The 21,286-nt window shown below is 36.6% G+C and overlaps 1 protein-coding gene across 2 annotated transcripts in view; it reads left to right on the plus strand.

Moving 5' to 3' along the window:
- LOC117170229 (protein AF-10-like) overlaps positions 1-21,286 on the plus strand; it is a 688,368-nt gene that overhangs the window by 583,740 nt on the left and 83,342 nt on the right. For both annotated transcript variants that reach the window (XM_033356851.1, XM_033356852.1), the window contains one exon: positions 7,612-7,804. In XM_033356851.1, the coding sequence (XP_033212742.1) occupies positions 7,612-7,804 (193 nt within the window). The remainder of the gene's footprint in view (positions 1-7,611; positions 7,805-21,286) is intronic.

A 21,286-nucleotide genomic window follows, 5' to 3' on the forward strand; every position in this document is an offset into this window, starting at 1 on the left:
AAAGCCCCTGTCGCACCTCGCTATAATTTCGCAAAAGCAAATTGGCAAGCATTCAACATGGCCCTAGAAACACATGTTAACTTTGAACCTTCAATGACAAACGCTTCCCACATTCACGACGCCATAACCAATCTCACCTCGAGCATAAAAACTGCCATTCACAGCTCAGTTCCTCAAACTACCATTAGCAAATACGATCCACCTCTCAGCCCTGAGATTGAAGACCTTATCCACACTCGCAATAAACTCTGCCGTACACACCAAAAAACTAAAAGCTGTATCCTTAAAAATATCATTAACCACCTTCGGAAAACTATAGCAATCAAAGTTCAAGAGCACAGATGCAAAAATTGGAATAAAGAAGTCGGTAAACTTCAAATTAAAGATAACTCTATTTATCGTATGACTAAAGCCCTAACGAAGCCGCGATCTAATATTCCTCCTCTCAAACAACCAGATCAAACGTTTGCGCTCTCTCCTACCGATAAAGCAAATCTCCTAGCGGCAAATTATGAAAGTAACTTCGCCCCACATAACGAACCGTCCGACTCTCAGCATATTGCGGAATGTGAACAAATTGTCTCCGATTTTCTTAGAATCCCAAGCACTGATAATTTCAAAAAAATAACTCGCCCTTCTCGCTAATATCTTCAATACCTGCATCCAACTAAGTTACTTTCCTAACTCATGGAAAATAGCTCACATACTAGTCTTTCAGAAAAAAGGCAAGGATCCATATCATCCTACCAGCTACAGACCCATTAGTCTTCTTAATACAATGAGCAAAATCTTTGAAAAAATAATACTCACTCGTGTAAACTATCACCTAGAGGAAAACGGCATCCTTAAATCACAACAATATGGTTTTAGAAAAGGTCACTCTACGCAGCACATGATGCTCAAGCTTACCGAAGCCATTAGCTTAAATTTCAATCGAAGAAAAGACCCTGGAGCTGTTTTCCTCGATGCAGAAAAAGCCTTTGATAGTGTCTGGCATGTAGGACTGCTCAGAAAATTAATAAATTACAATTTCCCAAGAGGACTCATCCTCTTTATAAACTCTTATCTTTCTAACAGAAAATTCTCAGTCAAAATAGGCCAGACACTCTCAAAAGAGAAACCCATCCGAGCGGGAGTGCCCCAAGGCAGCATCCTAGGTCCGGTATTCTTTATTATCTACGTCAACGACATTCCTGAGGTCCCCGAAGTTACAATTGGATTATATGCAGACGACACCGCACTATTCACCTCATCTTAGTCAGTCCTGAAAATCTTAAAATTACTAAACAAAGATTTTGAAATCATCGCGACATGGCCTAAGCTTTGGAGAATAAAAATTAATGTAACAAAATCAGAATCAATTCTCTTTTCAGTCAGAAAGACTGCCAAAATAGATCCACCAAAAATGTTTAATGAACCAATAGAATGGAAAAATTCCGTAAAATATTTAGGCGGTAAACTCCATAAACGTCTTAATTGGAAGCAGCATATCCATGAAATTAAAGGGAAAGCTCTTGGGGTTATCTCGCGTTTAAGCCCTATTATTAATAAACACTCCAGTCTTAAACCTGATTATGGAATCCTAGTTTACAAAATGTTTATCCGACCAATCATATCCTACGCCTGTACAATTTGGGGTGGTACGTCAAAAAGTAACATCAATCATATCCAGATTATACAAAATAAATTTCTCAGGCGCATCACTAAAACCCCTAGAAGCCGCCACTAAATTCTATGAATCAGCATCATTACCACCTTATAAACATATCTCCTCTCTCGGGAAATATGATTTTGATCCGCTTCGCAAGCACGCGATGCCAAAAGACTTCCTCATGAAATAAGTCTAACAATGAATTTCATTCTTCGACCCCTCTACCCCTTCCCACTCTTCTTCTTTACTTTTCTCTCATAAAATAAATTATCAGATCTTGTGGTTTTTTTCCGCTTGCGGGCTTTTTTCCCACATATAATTAACGTCATTCTTAATTCAAGTTATGTCAAATTTCTCTCGGATTGTGTAACAATGTCCAAACGGGTAACACAAAACAACTTCTTCCAGTCCGATTATTCTTCGGGGAGATCATACATCGCGAGTGCGCGACTGGCGCGGCGAAGCCGCGCCAGCCGCCCACTCCCGTGCATTGGATCTCACGAGAGGGGGCGATGGTTGGGGCCCCCTCATCCCCACCCCCCTTTTTTTCCGCAACTCATTCCGCCTATCAACTAGCTCGATTAAGCTTGAACTTCTCCATCTCTCTGAGTCTTGCCTAGGGAGAAAGATATAATAAATAAGAACTACTTAAACTTTCGCTGTCGATTTCTCTTCCTACAGGAATTTCAATCCGTTCTTTTCTGAACGAACATTTCGAACGTACGAATTTCTATTCATCTCTATATTTGGGACTCGTCCGTTCTCAGCTATGAGCTGTCAACCCTTCTATACCGGTCGATCCCATCCGATAGTAATAGGTGTTTCGGTTAATAATGTCGATTTTGTTAAGAGATGGCGGTATTAATACGTTTATTGGTATAGACGCATGGCGTCTATGGCGTTTTGAAATTTCCACATACGTCACCAAAGGCCAGTTTTTTCTGGATTGTCATTGTGCAAAGAGCATATTACTGACGTGTTCAGATTACTGAGCGTCCAGGTCAGCCCTAAAAGTTTGAAAATGAAGATTTGCAAGCTTTATTGGATGAAGACTTAAGGAAAACGTTGAAACAAAGGGCAATGCATTAAATGTTGCGCAATCCACCATTTCTGAATGTCTACACGCATTGGGAAATGTCCAGAAGTTAGGAGAATGGGTTCCATATCAATTAAAAGACAGACATTGATAGGTGAAAAACCATTTGTGAAATTCTGCTAGCAGCACAGAAAAGAAAAGGTTTCTTGCATCGAATTGTGACAGTTGACGAAAGGTGGATCTATTTTGACAACCCAAATCGAAGAAAATCATGGGTAGACCCAGGCCAGCCTTCAGCGTCACAACCAGTGCGCAATATACATGGAAAGAAGGCTTTTCTGTGTAATTGCGAAACCAGTCCAAAATTATATGCAAAACATTAAATGGGACATCGTACCCCACCCGCCCTATTCACCGGACTTGGCCTCATTGGACTACCACTTATTCCAATCGATGCAGCACGAACTTTCAGAGAAATATTTCGATGAATAGTTGGACTCAAAAAATGAACAGTTCTTTTGGGAAGGAATCCATGCATTACCAGAAAGATGGAGAAAATTTGTGGAAAACGATGGATAATACTTTGATTATTAAGGTAATTCTTATTGTTATGTTAAAAAACGGCTAGATTCTGCAAAAAAATCGATATTATTAATCGAAACACCTATTCCCTAGGGAAGAGTTGACTGTTCTTTGAGACTTAGAATTTCGAATCCCTTCTGGAGCTCTCAACGGGTCTTCTGAACGGATATTTGCCTAGTGGTGTAGTGGATTATCGATAGGAGCCGGTAGTCTTAATTCCGAACGGTCTACAGGAGTCGCCGAGACCTCACGAAGCTCATCACCAGGAGGGGATAGTGTTCAACCAACCTGCAAACTTGTTGTCGAAACAAGCTTTAATAAATGCTGAACTCTGCCATTTTCTCTTAAATTGAGGGATAAAATCATGATTTAATTTTGTTTTCCAATAGCTTAAAAAATTTCCAGTGCATTTAAATTTGTTTATAAAAATTTAAATTGTTATATTTGATCCAATATATTGAATATTTATTATTTTAAGGAATACCTGAAGGCATTCTGGCTATTGAAGGAAATTATAATTTTTAAAAATTTTAATTTTTACATTTTGCCACAAGAATTGTTTTTAACAAATTTTTTTTGCAGATAATAAGATTATTTGTCAATTTTCTCATAAAATTTGTTTATAACAAATAGAATAGTAAACAAATTATTTGTATTCTATGAGTACGTAAAAATTCATATAAGATAATATAAAGTTTTCCTGATCAGTTTAACCTTTTTATAATTTAATAACCTTTAATTTGAAAAAAAATAATTTTTAATTGGACTAAAATTGAAGGCTCTGGAAATTTTTGAACGAAAAAAGTGCATTCCTCCCACTGTGAGTCGTGTTCAGTTATCTTGAACTATGAGTACCACAACAATTTTGAATCTTATTTTAGCCATCTGCCAAAAAAGTCCTTTTGTCATTTCTTCTCGCATCGTTCTCTTAAATCGTCGCAGTCTAAAATACAAGACCGTGAGCATCAGTTTAACATAATGACTTCGTTCAGGTTCTTAGTTCTTGAACTGATGTTTTGATCTTATTTGACTAATCTCGCTTTGAATTCGAAACCTGCATGGTGGCCTGACATCTTTCTTGGGGCATCATTGTTAGTAGCCTTGCCTCTGAGTTTCATGCTCACCGTCCTAGCACACGCGACCGCAGCGCAATATTCAAGAGTGCATCTGCAGCAAGTTCATATCCTGCTGCAATAGAATCGGTTACGAAAGAGTGAGATATCTGAAACGTCTTCATTTAACTTATGAGTAACTTCATATATTTGTTCCCAGAAGAACTGAATCTCTTCTCGACGAGGCGAATTTTCAACGGCACATGATGTTTTATTAAACAGGCGGGAAGGATGAGTAGGAAAGGTGGAATTTCTATGAACCCACTTTACTCGCTGTTTAAGGCGCTCTTTGACTGTTGAAAGAGCTCTTATTTGTTGTGTCTAGTGCTGCTTGATGGTCAATAGTTGACACTTGTTCAGCGTGTGATTTGCTTTCCGTAAACTTCGAGCAAGTTCCGTAACTTTCGGAGTGAACTTTTTATTTGATGTTATGTAGCTAATTACGCACTGCACGTCTTAGGGTTTTAATTTTTAACTGAAACTGTGCCATTCGCTCGCGAGTCTTAGGCGTACTCAAGTATCATTACTTCCATTGTCGCTAAGCAGGGAGACCGCCTTCTCGTAAACTACACAGTTCAGATTCCAGAGATCAACATATTTAGGGATTACTATGGAGAAGTTAGAGGCTCCAGAAACTACAATTATGGTTCTTTAAATCTACCAATTTCAACGCTATTAGAACGAGCACATCATCCATTTCTGCTCCTTCTATCCTAGAAGATAAGAAAGAACGGGAAATTTACGCAAGACACTTCGCACAACACTGTTACTTAAAGTCGGGTCTCTACCCGTGGATAACCTTACGCGGTAGACGGCACAGTTGGAGGTGAAGGTTTCACCTCTGGATACTTTTTTAGAGCTACCACCCTTTGTACAATGTTAGGAGGAACAGAGTTGATGGACCAGATGATGTGATCCCAGAAGAACAGCTTTTTGCATCTGGCTCGCGATGCACTGTGCCTGACGCTGGCAAGTCGGGATTTTGTTGAGTTACCTGAGAAATGAATCTTTCATAGATCTAAGGCAACCGATTATGAGAAATACAAGATGAGCTAAAAATTCGCGCTATTTTCTTCCTCCTTAGCCCTGATATTACCATCGGCTATTGCCGCGAATTCAATCACGTAAAATATTTTCGTCTTCAGATCTTAGATTTCAATGACACATTGTTTAACAGATAGGAAGGATAAGTGCAGAAGGTGGGATTTTCCATAATCCGCTTTACTCGATGTTCAAGGTACTCTTTGTAAATTGAAGGAGCTTTTATTTTTTGCATCTAGTGCTGCTGGATGATCAATAGTTTACAATTGTTCATATAAGTTTATTCAAGTCCAGTAGCACTATTTCATCCTATTGCACTGTGCGCTTATTTTAAATCCCAGTAAAACCAATGCCATTCATGAACCTCCTCACTTTTGATGTGTGATTTAAGGCCATGTAATAAACTAAGCCTTTTCATAAACAAATTTCCAAATGTGTAATTTGTCTATAGAGAATATTTACATTAAGGCAATGTGACGAGAGGGTCACGTGACCAAAGCTGGTGTTAATTTTTTTTTCGCAACTTACGTCTAAAGGAAATGAGGTATCGCTCTGAAAGTTTGGGGAATGAAATAGGAGGCAATAAAGTGCATGTCTCTGCTTTGTTCCGGTGGAAATTTTGAAAAAGAAAATTTCGGAGAAAAAACTGGAAGCTATATCGGTACTTTTCTTTTCCAACTTACGTCCACAAAGAATGAGATATCGTGTTGAAATCTGTCGAGTTTGAATGTAGACATTCCATATCATCGAATGTCCGCAGTCATCCTCGGAGTAAAACTTCTCGCTCAATATTGGTTAAACGCAGGGGTCACACGACCTAGGCGTGCATCTGAAACAGTCACCCATGTAAAAAGTCGACGCGCTTGAAACGGCTTAACGACTATGACTTACTTGACTTGGGGGAATTTTTACATTTTGACTTTGGATTCGAAATCAGAGACACCATAGGACTCCGTGGTATATTTTTCAGCTATATCGGTTTTGTTTTACAATGTTTGTCAGCCATGTTTGATCTTTCATTGTGATTTTTTTTTTCATCATATTAAAATCAGCGACCCGAAAAACCCCGAAGTAGTAATGATCGACCATATCAGATTAATTTAAGGAATTTTGTCCACCATATTGGATCCACCTTTTTGAATTGAATAACCTTGAATACCATAAATAGTGAAATTTTATTACTTAGAAATAATTCCGACCTTAAAGCTTTCGTATATCATATTCAATCGCTTTGTTCTTTGAGCATGCGACATAGTTTTAAGGTTAACCTTTTTTTTTGAAAATTAACTTCTTCGGGTGGGATTCACGGAATTTAAGAAATTCACGAAACTCATGGAATTCAACAAATTTATAGAATTCTGTGATTACTTGAATTCCTTGAATCCCAAAAATTCATTCCACTTTAACAATATTTCGAAGTTTCGCTTCTGCCTTGCGTCCCGAGACACACATTCTTTTCACTTTTTCTCTATTTTCCCCATATTCTGCAAGTATTCATGCACAACTTCCAAAAAAGACATCCCTTCGACCATTCCGGTCGAAAGATAATGAATTTTCACAAACTGTGCAGCTATATGTCTGCGAGTTAAGGTCGCAGACATCAAGATACAGGTAAAACAACAACCAGCACCGCCTGAAATGCACCTGTGGAAACTGTCAAGGAGGGGGTGCAGGGGCCTTAAACACGAGGCGCTGTACCAGTGGACCTGGACCTGGATCTCGGAGATTTAGAATAATGACGATTTTGGTATGGTCGATAGTCACGGTCTCCCAAAGTTTAAGGTCAACAGTGACCTCCTCCGGTCAGTTGGCAGCTTGAACAATGAGATATTGCTTCTGCAAGGCCTAACCTTGCAACAATTACTTTGGAGAAGGTTTTCATATAGCTTTTAAGAGATAGTCTTCAATTTTCATTAAATTCTGATCATTTATTGCATCAGAATTAGGCAAAACATTGATGGTGCCACCGCCGATTCACTTTATCTCTATAAGATTACATGTTTATTTCGAATTTTGTTGCTTCTAAGCCAGACTCCAAAACTTTAAAACATTTGGAGAGTACGCTTCGATTGGCTTCGTGACAGCCTTATGACCTTGAAAATCGGTCATTAACTATGTCAAGACTTTGTATTTATTTTTTCTTATTTTTATATCACATTAATGAGATCATTGCATATTTGTAATTTTAGATAAGGTCGAGTCAGACAGCACCTACACCAACATCGTTTTCTTCAGTGTTTTCGAACACGAATGCAAATGCTAGTGCAACTAGTGCTGGAGCATTAGCCAGTGGTGCAATGCCACAAACACTAGATCAACTTTTGGAGAGACAATGGGAGCAAGGTAGCCAATTTTTGATGGAACAGGCTCAGCACTTTGACAGTGAGTCAAATAAGCATATTTAATTTCTTATACATTGAAAATTTTCTATACTATATTAATCTCCTCGACACGCAGTAGGACATTGATTGTATATAAAGAAGCTTACTAGAGGTATAAAAATAGTGACTTGTACTCTTGTGTTTTTAAATAGTATACATGACATTTCAAATTAAATTCGGAATGATTGTACCTCGTTAACTTCTCACAGCTTTTATGATTGTAATATTATATTTAATATATTATTTCATTATTTAAATATCGTTCATAAATTAAGTACTTTCTCCTAGTCCAAATTAAAGACTTCAATTACTTTTCTTGGACATTCTTTGATAATTAATATTTATTTAAAGATCAATTTCGAGGTCGCGTGAGCATAATTTGAAAGATTATCGAATTTGATTCTGCTCGTGGTACACCTTTTTTGTAAGTGGAGCTCAGATTTGAAAATATTAATTTTTGAAAATTGCGGCTACCTTCACTGATTCACTAGAGCGTGTCTGCTTACGACTCCGCTACTGTGGGGTAAGCTGTGGGGCTAAACATTTTTTCCATAATACTAAAATTCTAATCATTACTAGGGTATGAGCATCAATTCTTGCCCCCCCCCCCCCCCAATTGTTGGCGCCCTTCTCTAGATTTTACGAAATAATAAGAGAATAGAGATCTTATGCTAAACAATAATTTATGTGCCCTAGCAACGTTATAATTAATGGAAGTGATTATTTTCTTTTCAGCACATTTCGAGGAAACCTTAAAATTGTTAATAAAAAATAACTAAGAATAAACTATAATTTATTTAATAAATAATAGGAAGTGCCAATGCATTTTCAATCTAAACCACTGTATGCAATTCTTGGCAATCGGAAAAAGTATGGTTATGGTCGTATGTTGTTGTTTAAAATTCAGAATCAAAGACCGAATTAAAGGTAAAAACAATATTTTAAAGTAAGTTACTAAAGCGGTACTTAAAAGAATTAAGTAAGTAATTATATTTAGTGATATATGTTATTCAGAAATAAGAGTAAATTCGCAATTTAGCGATGTAGACTTAACCACAAATCAGTCTATTAAGATAGAGCAGGCTATAAAGCAAACACTAACAAAAAAGAAAATCAATTTTCGAAAAAAAATCGATTCTGCTAATTCTGCTGAAGCAGTCACAAGAAGCCGAGGATCATAACCTCTAAATTTGGACTAGACTTATGCTGATTATTGAGTAATTTAAGCCAGACTATTTGTTTATTAATGAAAAATAATTGATAAACAATGTTTCTCTTCACTATTCACTTAATAGTGATATTATTAAAGTTTAGTTTAATCTGATTCCTTCACTATTTCATCTTCATATGACTAGGGTGCCAATAATTGGGGCCATCCCCGCCAAGAATTGCGTCAACCCTGCCAAGAATTACATTCTTAGGCTAATGAGCTCATTTTAATTATTTTTTCAGTTTCTAAAATATATTGAGGTAAATAAAGCTTAGAATTTGATACCCTATTATATTAGCACTGTACATAGTCTTATTACATTTATCACGCGTACAATTTTTTGACATTAATTTCTTTCTCAAAGCCTGAAGTTTGCTTTAAACTGCCAGCAATTGGGTACATTATCCTATTGTCCATTTTAGTTAATTATTCATAAATTCATAATCAATAATTTCTAATAATTGTTTATTATTATGAAAAAATATATATTATAAATTATTAATGATTAAATTTCTTCTTCTTTTATTTATTTCTTTTCTTCATTCTTTCCGTGGTTACGCTTGGTAACATGTGGGTGTTTTTAATGCGAAAAATCATGGGAAGGACGAAAATTCAGCTGGTTTTAGTGAACAAACTTAAAAAAATTTTTTAGCCAGGCCAGCGTCGCTGGGTGAGAAACGTGCCGTGTGACTGATACCAGTGAATCAGTGAAGGTAGACGCAATTTTCAAAAATTAATATTTTCAACACTCTGCTCCACTTCAAAAAAAGCCGTGACATGTGTCGAATGAAATTCGATTATCTTCCAAATTATGCTTACGGCTTTTTGATGGCAGATGGCCAGACATGCTGCTAAAGCGACTGAAATTCGGTCTATGCACGCTTGAACATTTTTAGTCGTATCTAGAGAACTCATGAAGATTTAAAAAGTTTTATGGGCTTAAATTAGATATAAGACGTTAAAAGACGGTGCGGTATGAATTTTATATATATTTTTAAACATTTTCGTTGATCATGTCCTAGAGGTCAGATTCTTCGGAAAAATTTCCATGAAGCTCGTCATCCATTTTAGCCAGATGTTTAGGCTTAAGAGAAACCTTGATTTTGATGATTCTCCTGGTCATAAAGCATCGCTCTTTCTCTATCGGATGCCTGCCCGCGGTTGGTCTTAGTGTCGCATCTCTTTCTCTGTTGCCGGCTTGTTCTCGTTGTAGCAGAGTAGGCGCTTCGCGTACATAGTCCCTTTTTTTGGAGCAGTTCGGCTTGGTTTCGCAGACGTTAATGCGAAAAGTGCGATAGCTCTAGGTGTTTTTCGCTCCTCAGAGCATGCAATCGTGCTATGTAACCCTCTCATTCAGGGACACACCATCCATCGCATTGACTCTGCATGCAAGGATAAGGCTGCGTACTCTGAGAGGTCGCCCGATATCCCAGAGTCACCGTTCTAGATACCTCACCTAGGTGCTATTCAGCTTTCGGCATTGTTTTCACACCTCTGCTTAGGAGTCAGTTCCTTCTGGACCACCCCTGGATAATTGTCCGCGACTGCCTATTAATTTTTGTAACCATATTCAGCAGAAACCCTTTGCACAGACACCCTCTATCCGCAATCCGAGAATGCGTTCGGAGACTTTGTAACAGGTCCTTCGGTTTGATTCTAGAGGAATCAAAACCGAAAGAAATTATTTGTGTTATTATTCTTATATGTATATTGTGTGTGTGTGTGGGTGTGTGTGGAACTTCCCACAAGTTATGGTAACATTTATGAGTTAGATCATGCTATTAAGATTAGGAAAGGAGAAAATGGAGAAATGCTCACCTGGAGAAACACCACAAAAAGACAAGAACGTTGTGTAGCAGGGCAAATACAACTAAATTGCCTTCAAACTGGGACATCTATAAGGTGGCTCAGTATGAATACAATTAAAATATAAGAAAGTAGGAACAGGAAGACTGGAGGGACTTCCACGAGGAATCGAAAACAATTTCGGTAAAAGCGAGGCTTCACAAGAGCCTAGCGAAATACCCGGAAGCTCGCCTCGGGGTAGTAAGGATCGAAAACACTGAAAAACTAAAACAAGAGACAGACCAAGAGTCCGAGAGGGCTGACTGGAATTTCGCCTCCATGGTCGTGGACAGAAAAAAGGTGGAATGGGCTGTAGGGTCCTTCTGTCCCTTTAAATCACCAGGGGTGGGTGGCATAGAGTGCTTAAAAAAAGGAATGGATTTTTTCGTCTCCACTGGCGAAATTATTTAGGGCAAACGTTACTCTAAAACATGTGTCATCGGTATGGACGGTCGGTAGAGGGACCTTCATTCCAAAACCTGGGAAGGAGGATTAGGCTGCTTGTGGAGTCCGTATCCAGTGTTAAAAATTTTATTCATGAAATGTGATTTGGCTTTAACTCGGCGAATACAGTTATATAGCAGTTAAGAAAAATTCCCATCAGTTATTTTTGAAAATTCGAAAAAATGGCGGAGATATGATAGTTCGAAAATTGTTTTCACTTTTTTTTTATTATTCCATGTTTTCGGTTCTAATTAACCGATTTGACTTTTTAAGCTCTGAAATTGTTCGTATTGACATGTACTTTTAAATGAAAAATGTATGTTTAAAAAAAAATTCACATTTTTTTGAAAACTCAAAAAACTAAAACCGCGTTTTTGCAAATACTTGTCCTCCGATTTTTTTTAGTTTTTTCATAAGAAGCCATTTATGTGCTCCACAAGTCCTGGAAGTTTTATTTAGAGACTGCTAGTATAAAACAAAAGAATTCTACTCTCACATTTTAGGATGTACCGTATTTAGCGTAACCATCACATTAGCGATACAGCTTGCTCACAATGATTTTTTTCTCTTTACTGGAACAAGTTCAAATAATTGTTTTTTTTATTCCATTCCTATCTGGATAGATCATTGCCAGAGTGCCTATTACTAAAATATGTTACAATCCTTTTTAGAAGATCTGACCACAGTAATATTGAAAAAAATGTTAGGCCTGTTCCCAAAAAGTATTCGCGAAAATTTTGAATTTATTTTTAAAAAACATTTTATTTGTGATAAGGCCAAATTCCCTCTTCTGATACATCTAGGGAGCATGATTCTTACGTCAACGAAATTTAGGAAGATGAACTTTCAGATCAAATTGATATGGATGTGGACAGTAATATTTTATCTAAAAGTGACAATGAAACGATATGCTGTAAACTTTTTGATGAAAATCCTGTTCATGAAAGTGGCGCAATTTTAGTTCATTTAAAGGAAAATTTGAAAAAGCTGAATTAAGCAAAAGAAGACAAATACCAATTTTTAATATTTTGCCAATCAGTTGGATGATCAAAAATATTAAATCCATTTTCAATTCTTTTGTCGCATGACTTGTACAGCTAAAGAATGAATCAATTCAAAAGGGTTTCTATCTTGTCCAGACACAAAAGCGGGAAAAACTTTTTCAGAAAAAGGGTGTTGTGCTTGAAAGATTTTTATAACCATGATGATAATAGTCGCATAACGCCAGAGAAAAAGTGTTGCGTATCCGTGAAAGTAAATTGAGAGAAAACAAACGTTTAAAAACTATTAGTTTTATGTAATTTGCGAGTTGTATGCACTTTTTAAGGTCGATTTTCCTGGGGAACCAATTGGATTTCCAAAGTTTGCAGAATTCAAAACGAAAGAGTGCGTTCTGGCTGGAACAAGTGGTACTCATAACGTTTGCGGCTGGAATCCCCATCAGAACGCTAAACTTATACTTATTGGTGGAAATATGCAAGGCCGTCAGTATAACCGCCTTTAGCCTCAACTATTCGCTCAATCCAGGACCGAAATCGAGAACAGGCTCGTTTCTCCTCCATTTTGTCCATGTTTGTCATCACCTCCACAATCTTGGTCTTCAGAGCGTCCTTTGTGTTGTGAGATTTTTTGTTAACTTTTCCTTCAACTACGCCCCACACGTAGTAGTCGAGAGGATTGCAGTCTGGGCTATACGATGGCCATAAATCTGGGGACCAGTGGTAATGCATATTACTGTACATCCAAGCCTGAGTTTTTCTAGACTTGTGAGCTGGTACAGAGTCCTGCTGAAACACGTATTTTCTTACAGCGGCCACTTTTTCCATCCAAGGCTTTACAAATTTACCCATAACATCTCGAAACTTCTTGCTAATATCGTAAACTTGAGTTTTTTTGTATCCAAACCATTCAATTATCTCATTGAGAGTTTTTCCGGCACGTAGAAGCTCCAGGATAGCTGCTCTTCATCCTGTTTTCGGCTCACCGTTGCGCTATATCACTCAAATCCACTCTGTTTTAGAAAAGGAACACATAAACATGATACGCAACCCTTTCTTTGAAGATTTCCGCTTAACTATAATAGAGGAGACCCATATAAATATATTCCGGACTTACCTCGAGAGTCCTGTAAAACAATTGTCTTAAGTCTAATTCTTTATCATTTCCAAGCATCAAGTATTCGATAGCCCAGTATATTTGTAGTCCTGCACAAATAGTGTGTTATTTTAATGAATTTCCGAATTGTCCCGGAGGTGAGAACCTTAAACTTCTTTTAGAAAGAGCCTACATCGACAATTTTATTAAAGATTTCAAAATTAAACAGTAGTTAAACGTGGATCGATCAGATTTAGAAACTCTTGTGACCCCAGTAGATAAATTTATCAACAGCTTAAGTGAAGATATGAAGCGACTTCTTAGACATGATTTTGTTGCCAAACGACAAAGTATGTATACCAATAGTGTGAATTATAGTTTATTAGATGATCAAATTCTTGTTCAATTAGATTTTGGTGAAAACCACACGATTGATTTACAAGAAGCTTCTCGAGGTAAGCATTGGTCAAAAACACAAGTGATTTTCATCTTTTTGTGACATTACCAAACATCTGAAGGTAAATTAAAACGCGAAAGTTACGCTATACAAATGCTAGAAAAATATACGACTGAGCTAAAAGACATTTCAAAGACCTTCATATCAAATTCTGCAATAACTACGAATACAAAGGAGAAGAAGCACGTTTAAGCGAAAGATTTAAAAATTGTATTACAATTTTCGGATACACAACAAATACACGCTGTCGCTTCCATTGCTAAGACCGATGTGATGAAAACGTTTTTTTCTAACTCCGAAGACTTTAATATAGTACGCCTATTTAAAAACTCTAGGAGATAAATAAATTCTTGTCTATTTCAAGAAGCACCTATTTTAAGGCTTACCTATTTCAAGTCTCCATGCTGGGCTATTTCTAATTGTGCAGTTCCTTCACCTCCCCTCCACGCCCCTGTACGGTATAGCCCGCTTCAGTGTCTGACCAATGAAAAATAGGCCTGAAGAGCAGGAATTCTTAGTTGGTTTGAATTGAGTATTTTAGCATGACGTCATGGGAATGGATACGAGTTTCTAGAGAAAATATTCTAAATGTAACATGCAAGTCATAAATTTACAAATAGTAATATTTGTCAAGTATAGAATGTATTTTCTCAGCCATGTTCCAGTCTTTTGTCGATTGACGACCTTTCAGTTTTGCGAAATAAAATGAAATATCCAAAATTTGTGGTAAGTGTATCAGATCGATTTCATCAGGCTCGGGATTTCTAACGTCAAATTTCGTGTATGCGTTCCTATGTAAAATGTGCCAACTATGATAACCTTCCTGACATGTCCAACTATCCTAGCATGATGGCCACGCCATTCTACAATAATCAATAGTCCACGAAATATTTGAGTCGTTTGTTGATTTTATCGTATTGATTTTTATTTGGAAAATTGTACTATTTCAAGGAAATGTTATATTTTCCACAGTATTTGATTACCTCTTCGTATGTCAACAATAACACTTGAAAAACATTGTCATGCATGATGCATGTCTAGCAAATAATCTACATGGTACCCTGGGAGGAATGGGCAAAGGTACAAAAAAATTGGGGTTTACTAGTTTATGAGAAGCTCCCTAAATTCAGGGTAATGCTTGACTGGAGACTCGACTCAATTTTCACACATAAGTACATGCAAGAAAATCCATAATATAATTAATTTCACTGGTTTTGACTGTTATAAACCAGACTGTTTAAAACAAAGCGAGTCTTATAAAACAAAGCGAATTTCGTACTACAAAAGTATTCATTTCATATAACTATCATGTTTTAATTTAAATTGTCTTCAATATACACTTAAAATATAAGGGCCCACTTAAGCAGTTGCCAACTCGACCACGTGTGATGTTTTTATAAAAGTTTCTTGAAATCTCGAGATTGTTCAAAATGCAAATTATGACTACATGCCGATTGAAGTTATACTTTCCTTGATAAATAAAAATGTCGTCTTTGATTATTCTGGAATAGTCGGAGGAATTTTCCATGGAGTGGAGAGTGGCAAAAAGTGTCTTAACTTTACTCGATCTTAATAGAACACGAATATAAAGAGCGGGAGAAATTGCGTCTTGAACACAGTTTTGGTCAGCTGGGAAGAGCGAACGTAGAAACGGTGGTTCGATATTCGGCTAAGTCTTGCTTTTCCCTCCTTTCTACTGGCGTTCTCATTAGTAGTGAAGACGCACCGGTGACGCACAGTGGGGTGAGAGGAAAAAAAACTCTCAAAATAACTTGTGGGCGCCGTTCATTACCGATTTTGGAATTTTTTTTACAAAAATTCAGCGTTCAAGTTTGTTTATTTAAACTTTTTATGTTAATAAAACAAGAGGAAAAAAGGTTGGGTTGTACAATTTTATATTTTATCTTCTTGAAAAAATGTTTCCCGTGCTCAATATCGCTTGAATTTGATGCGCAGAAATGCAAGAATGAAAAAATGGTTGAGTTGTTAAGTTAATTTTTATAAACAAATTATATTAACAGATAGCCAAAATCATGGATTGTTCTCTCGCAAAGTATTATTACGCGTTAAAATTGCTTGCCTTTACAATAAATTTATATTATCAGCATTTACGGGAAAAAAAGAATTGTTTCTTCTCCTATTCCTTTTTGTTGCTAATTTTCTTCAAATATAATTGGCAATGTTGTTTAGTGATGCAAATTTATCATTCAATATTTTTTATATATTATTTAAGCAATTTATATGAATAAATGCTTTTATCGACATTTATGGACAAACGAAGATCGTTTTTTCTTCGAATTTTCTGCGAACTATCTTGCCAGTGAAGTGTGTTAATAAAAATTTGTCTTCTGATAGTTTTTTCCTTATTTTTTAAACAAATTATGATTATAGATATTTAATGAAAAACATAGTTTTCCTGGTAAACGTATTCTAATTAATGTTAACGTTAATTCCGGAGTGTTTAATCTACAACTGGAACTCGAGAGCCTTCAGGTCAAGAAAAGCATCAATCTGTTTGCAATTTGATCTTAGGTAAGACATGCATGGAAATGACATGTTTCTGTTTCACTTTGGCTAGATCATTCATTTCTGAAGGGTTTGCTTTGCACAAGTGGCAAGCTGCCGCACTTGGTTTTTTGCTAAGGTTCTGTACTACTTTACTATCCAGCATAGTTAATAGCATTTTATGATCTACCGGACACCTAAACCTGCTGAATGCAATTTTAGTAGGCAACAGAAGATTTGTTTCTCCCTTTGTGCGGTCTATCACAGATCTGGTTAAATCAGATGTTTCTTTAGCATATTCATATGGTAAGGCTATGCACAATTTTGTAGGCCCTGGGTGGGGATTTTCCAAAATCTCTTCAGACTCTGATTCTTATCTAATGGGTGCCATTGAAATAATGAAAATCTTTTCATCAGATTCCAAGCGATCTGGAAGTTTTGTTTATATGAGCTTTGGCCTGTTGCCCTATCAGCAATGTATTTTAGAGAAAGTGTCATAAATTTGACACGTCTCTCTAGAACTTGTCCCTTAATGCTAGGAATCTCCAGCAAACGATTTACCGTAAGATCTAACATTTCTTGTGATTTAATAATGACACTTTGATGAGGCAGGAGGATAACATCTTTTTGCGTCTGACTGATCTTTATATGGAACATAAATGTTTGCATTTTTACCTTTGCCTGCAAACGAATGATTTCGTACTGGTGTTTACAAAGTTTGGCGTCTTAAATCAGTGCCAGAGTTTCATCATCGGCGAATTTAGTTGTACTCGCTTTATTGTCATTTACGTCCCTATTATCTAAACGTTGACTTATGTTATTTGCCATTTCTATATTAACAGTGGTTCTTAATTGACTAAGAAGAGCATGTTGCATTTTAATCTCAGAATAGCTTTCTTGAATTGTTTTCACCTTCCTTTTTGGTTGATTTAGAGCAATCTTCGACGTCTTGAGCTCGTCTACCAACCTTGGATAAGCTTAAGGGCATGTGACACATCCAAATACCTATATTACCGAACTAACTTTATCAGTTCACTGCATTTTTTTTTGAAATTAAGAACTTTTTTTGTAAATAAAATATCGAGCTAAAACTTTAAAAAATGTATAAGAGTACAATATAGTACATTTAGGTACTTCATTTGTGTAGGAACTTAACTAAAAATGATATCCGACCCAATTAAAACTGGGATCCTTTTTCAAATATTTTTTCTGAACCTCGACATTTTTTGAACGTTCGAAATTTTTCAAATCTCATCCGGCATATAACAAAGGACTCGCAACGTAGGACGAGCCAGCAGTTCGAGTCTCGTCTAGTGACTGCAACGGTTCGGATTTTCGTGCGCATCACGAAAACGTGTCGGATAAAATTTAGTTGAAATATTTTTTTACACCCTTTATTATCAAATTTGGTACTTTAACGTAATTTTCTGTTGGCTTTTGTATTTCTCAACGTTTAAGGGCGATATTTTATGCATAAAAAAGTTCAAACGTTCAAAAAATGTGGAGGTTCAGAAAAAATATGTGAAAAGGCTCCCAGTTGTAATTTGGTCAAAAATAATTGTCAGTGAAATTCCTACCCAAATGAAGTACCTAAACGTACTTGGTTGTACCCTCATACATTTTACAAATTTTTAGCTCGATATTTTATTTACAAAAAAAGTGATTAGTTTCAAAAAAATATTCAGTGAACTGATAAAGTGAGTTCAATAATATATGTATTTGGCTGTGTCTCATGCTTTTACAGAGATTCTCAATTTCGTAAGTAACCACTTACTCTGAACAAATTCAGATTAGTTTTTCTTATAAAATGAAGACCTCCAATTCTTTTTGAAAGTAGGGATAAGATAGCGCAATATTTTTTCTTCCACTATTGCTTGTTGATCCTCTTCATTCACATAATTTTCTTTGTTATAATTCAGTAGGTCACATATGTTTTTGTCACTTAACGCGGAGTTTTGAATTAAAATATCACACAAATTTGTAATGAGTACCTTAAGAGAAGTCATATTGAAGATTAGACCAATAACACAGGTTCACGAAAAAAAGTTGTCTGCACGAGACCAGTGACTAGGCTACTCTTATGGATTTTGAGCCGCTGAATTGAAATCTGACCTCAGAATTTATCCTACGCGTCTCAATTTTCTCCTATATGCAAAAAGTAGGGAAAGCATAGGGATCTTCTCGTCACACAGGCCATACAAAATATTTTTCTGCACGAGACAAGGTACTAGGCTATCCTTCTGGATTTTGAGCCGCTGAATCGAAATCTGACCTCAGAATTAATCCTACACCTCTCAGTTATCCCCTTGATGCAAAAAATAGGGAAAAGTTTAGGGATTTCTGGTCACACATGCCATACAAAAAATTTGTCTGCATGCGACAAGTGACTAGGCTACCCTAATGGATTTTGAGCTGCTGAATCTAAATCTGCTCACAGAATTTTTCCTACACGTCTCAATTTTCCCCCAAAATGCAAAAAATAAGGAAAACCCTCGGGATAACTTGCACGTTACTTTGTTAATACTAGTATACGTGAAAATCGGCACATCGATATTATATTCTTAAGTGCAACGTTTTTTAGAGAGTTCATGTGTACACAGACATTCTTTAGTGTGTCTTCTATTTTCCCTAGCTTGGGTAATTCTAGGGAAATTGAAGGGCTTTGTCGGATTATATAGATTTACACGGGGAAAAATAACAAAAATCTAAGATCCTTAACAGTTTTGCGGCGAAATCAGTCTTGTCCCGTGCAGACAACTTTTTTGGTGGGCTGTGGGAGCAACAATTCCCGAGACTTTTCCCTACATTTTGCATCTAAAGAGAAAATGGAACAAACCCGAAAAATTTGGGGTTCATATTTAGATTCATCACGCAAATCTGCGAAGGATATTGCATTTTTGTTACTTTTCCCGTACAAATTGGTATAATATGAGAAAGATCTTCAATTTCCCTAGAATTAACCAATCTAGGGCAAACAAAAGGGACACTAGAAAATTTTCGTGTACAAATTAAGTCTCTATAAGTCACGGCACTTCAGAAAATAAGGTCCATCTGTCTATTTTCGCGTATACTGGTATGATCAAAATATCGTCCAGAATAACCCTAGGTTTTTGCCTATTTTCTGCATCTAGGGGCAAACTGAGAAGTTTAAGAGAAATTCTAAGGCCAGTATTGGATTAAGCGGCTCCAAATCCATGAGGGTAGCCTAGTCAATTGTTTCGTGCAGGCGAAATTTTTGTATGCCCTGTGTGACCATAAAATCCCTAGGCTTTTCCCTACATGTCGCATCTAGGGGGAAAATGATAAAAGCTCGAAAAATTTAGTGGTCAAATTTACATTTAGAGCAAAAAAATGCAGAGGAAGTAGCATTTTTCTTCTTTTTTGATTTATAAGTCAGTATAGCATGCTCAAGAGCTTCAATTTCCGTAGATTTATCCTAGCTAGGGGAAACGGTAAGCACACAAGGAATTTTTGTGTATGAATTTGATCTTCAAGATTCACAACACATATGAATATGACACCAGTACGTTTATTCTTATGTATACTGGTATTATCAAACTAATGTCCAGAATAGCCATAGTTTTCCCCCTAATCTCTGCATCTAGGGGAAAACTGAGACGTGTAGGAAAAATTTTGAGGCCATATTCGGATTTAGCGGCTCAAAATACATAAGGGTAGCCTAGAAACTTCTCTTGTGCAGACAACTTTTTTTTGTGAGCCTGTGATTAAAACTTTAGTATGTAACTTAGTTTAATATTCTCTGAACCAGTTCCTTCCTTATTATAGACTTCAAAAAAGTTAAGAACTAAACTTTACTACCTAACGAATCAAAATATGCATTGTATTAAGTACACCAGCTAGTTACACACAGATAGTTTGTACAGTCACTGCAAGTGACAAATTTTCATGATGATGTGTCATTTTTACGGCAAAGCCAAGCAATTTCAACGCACAATTGTACTTTGCGAACGAAGCATCAATTATTATTATTACACCATTAAGCCATTTCCCTTTCGGGGTAGGCGTGACTCACTCGGCAGGGGAAAGGAGTAGTGTGTGGAGGGATAGAGATTTTTCAGATTGATCCAGAATTCTCGTGTTATTTAAGTAAATAACACGTTCGTTCCGCAACACTGCTCCGACCCAGGTTGCTGATTAATCTCTCTAGCAATCAGTCCAAGCGAAGAACCTCACGAAGTCGTTGTGTAAGGTTCCCCACTTGGATCCATTAATAGCCAAGATCTTTGTTTCAGGCGTAATTCATTCTACTGACACTCTTTTTATTTACTATTTGTCGCCATACTTTCCGGACCTGGCATACTTCTCTAGCTTCTTTTATATCCATGCATTTTTTCATGCAGGCTCTCGTGTTTCTGTGACTTCTTATGTCTCTTCTAAGTAGGATCTCATTCACACATTCTAACCATTCTTTCCGCGGTCTACCTCTGGGCACGCTGCCATTTACTTTACCTTGATACACTTGTTTCGTTAGTCGTTCATTTGGCATTGTCTCAACATGTCCGAACCATCTTAACCGATTTCTTTCCCATGTGTCTACTAGCGTCTGATCTGCACCACATTCTTTTAGAATTATCTCGTTACTTACATTGTCCATTAGGGGTTTCCCGCTTATTATGCGCATGAACCTCATGTCAATTGCGTTAATTTTACTCTTATCTTTTTCTTGATAAGTCCATGCCTCGCTACCGTATAGTACAGTCGGTACAAATATAGAATTATGTATTGCCATTTTAGCTTTATTTGATATACTTTTACTTCTGATAATGGGACCTGCTCTACCAATAACCTTCTTACCTTCATTTATCCGTCTATCTAATTGCTCATCTATCTTCCCGTCCCTAGTAAATAAGCTACCAAGGTATACGAACTTATCAACTTGTTCAATTCTCTCATCATTTAATAAAATA

Source organism: Belonocnema kinseyi, chromosome 3, assembly GCF_010883055.1.
Source record: "Belonocnema kinseyi isolate 2016_QV_RU_SX_M_011 chromosome 3, B_treatae_v1, whole genome shotgun sequence".
NCBI lineage: Eukaryota > Metazoa > Arthropoda > Insecta > Hymenoptera > Cynipidae > Belonocnema > Belonocnema kinseyi.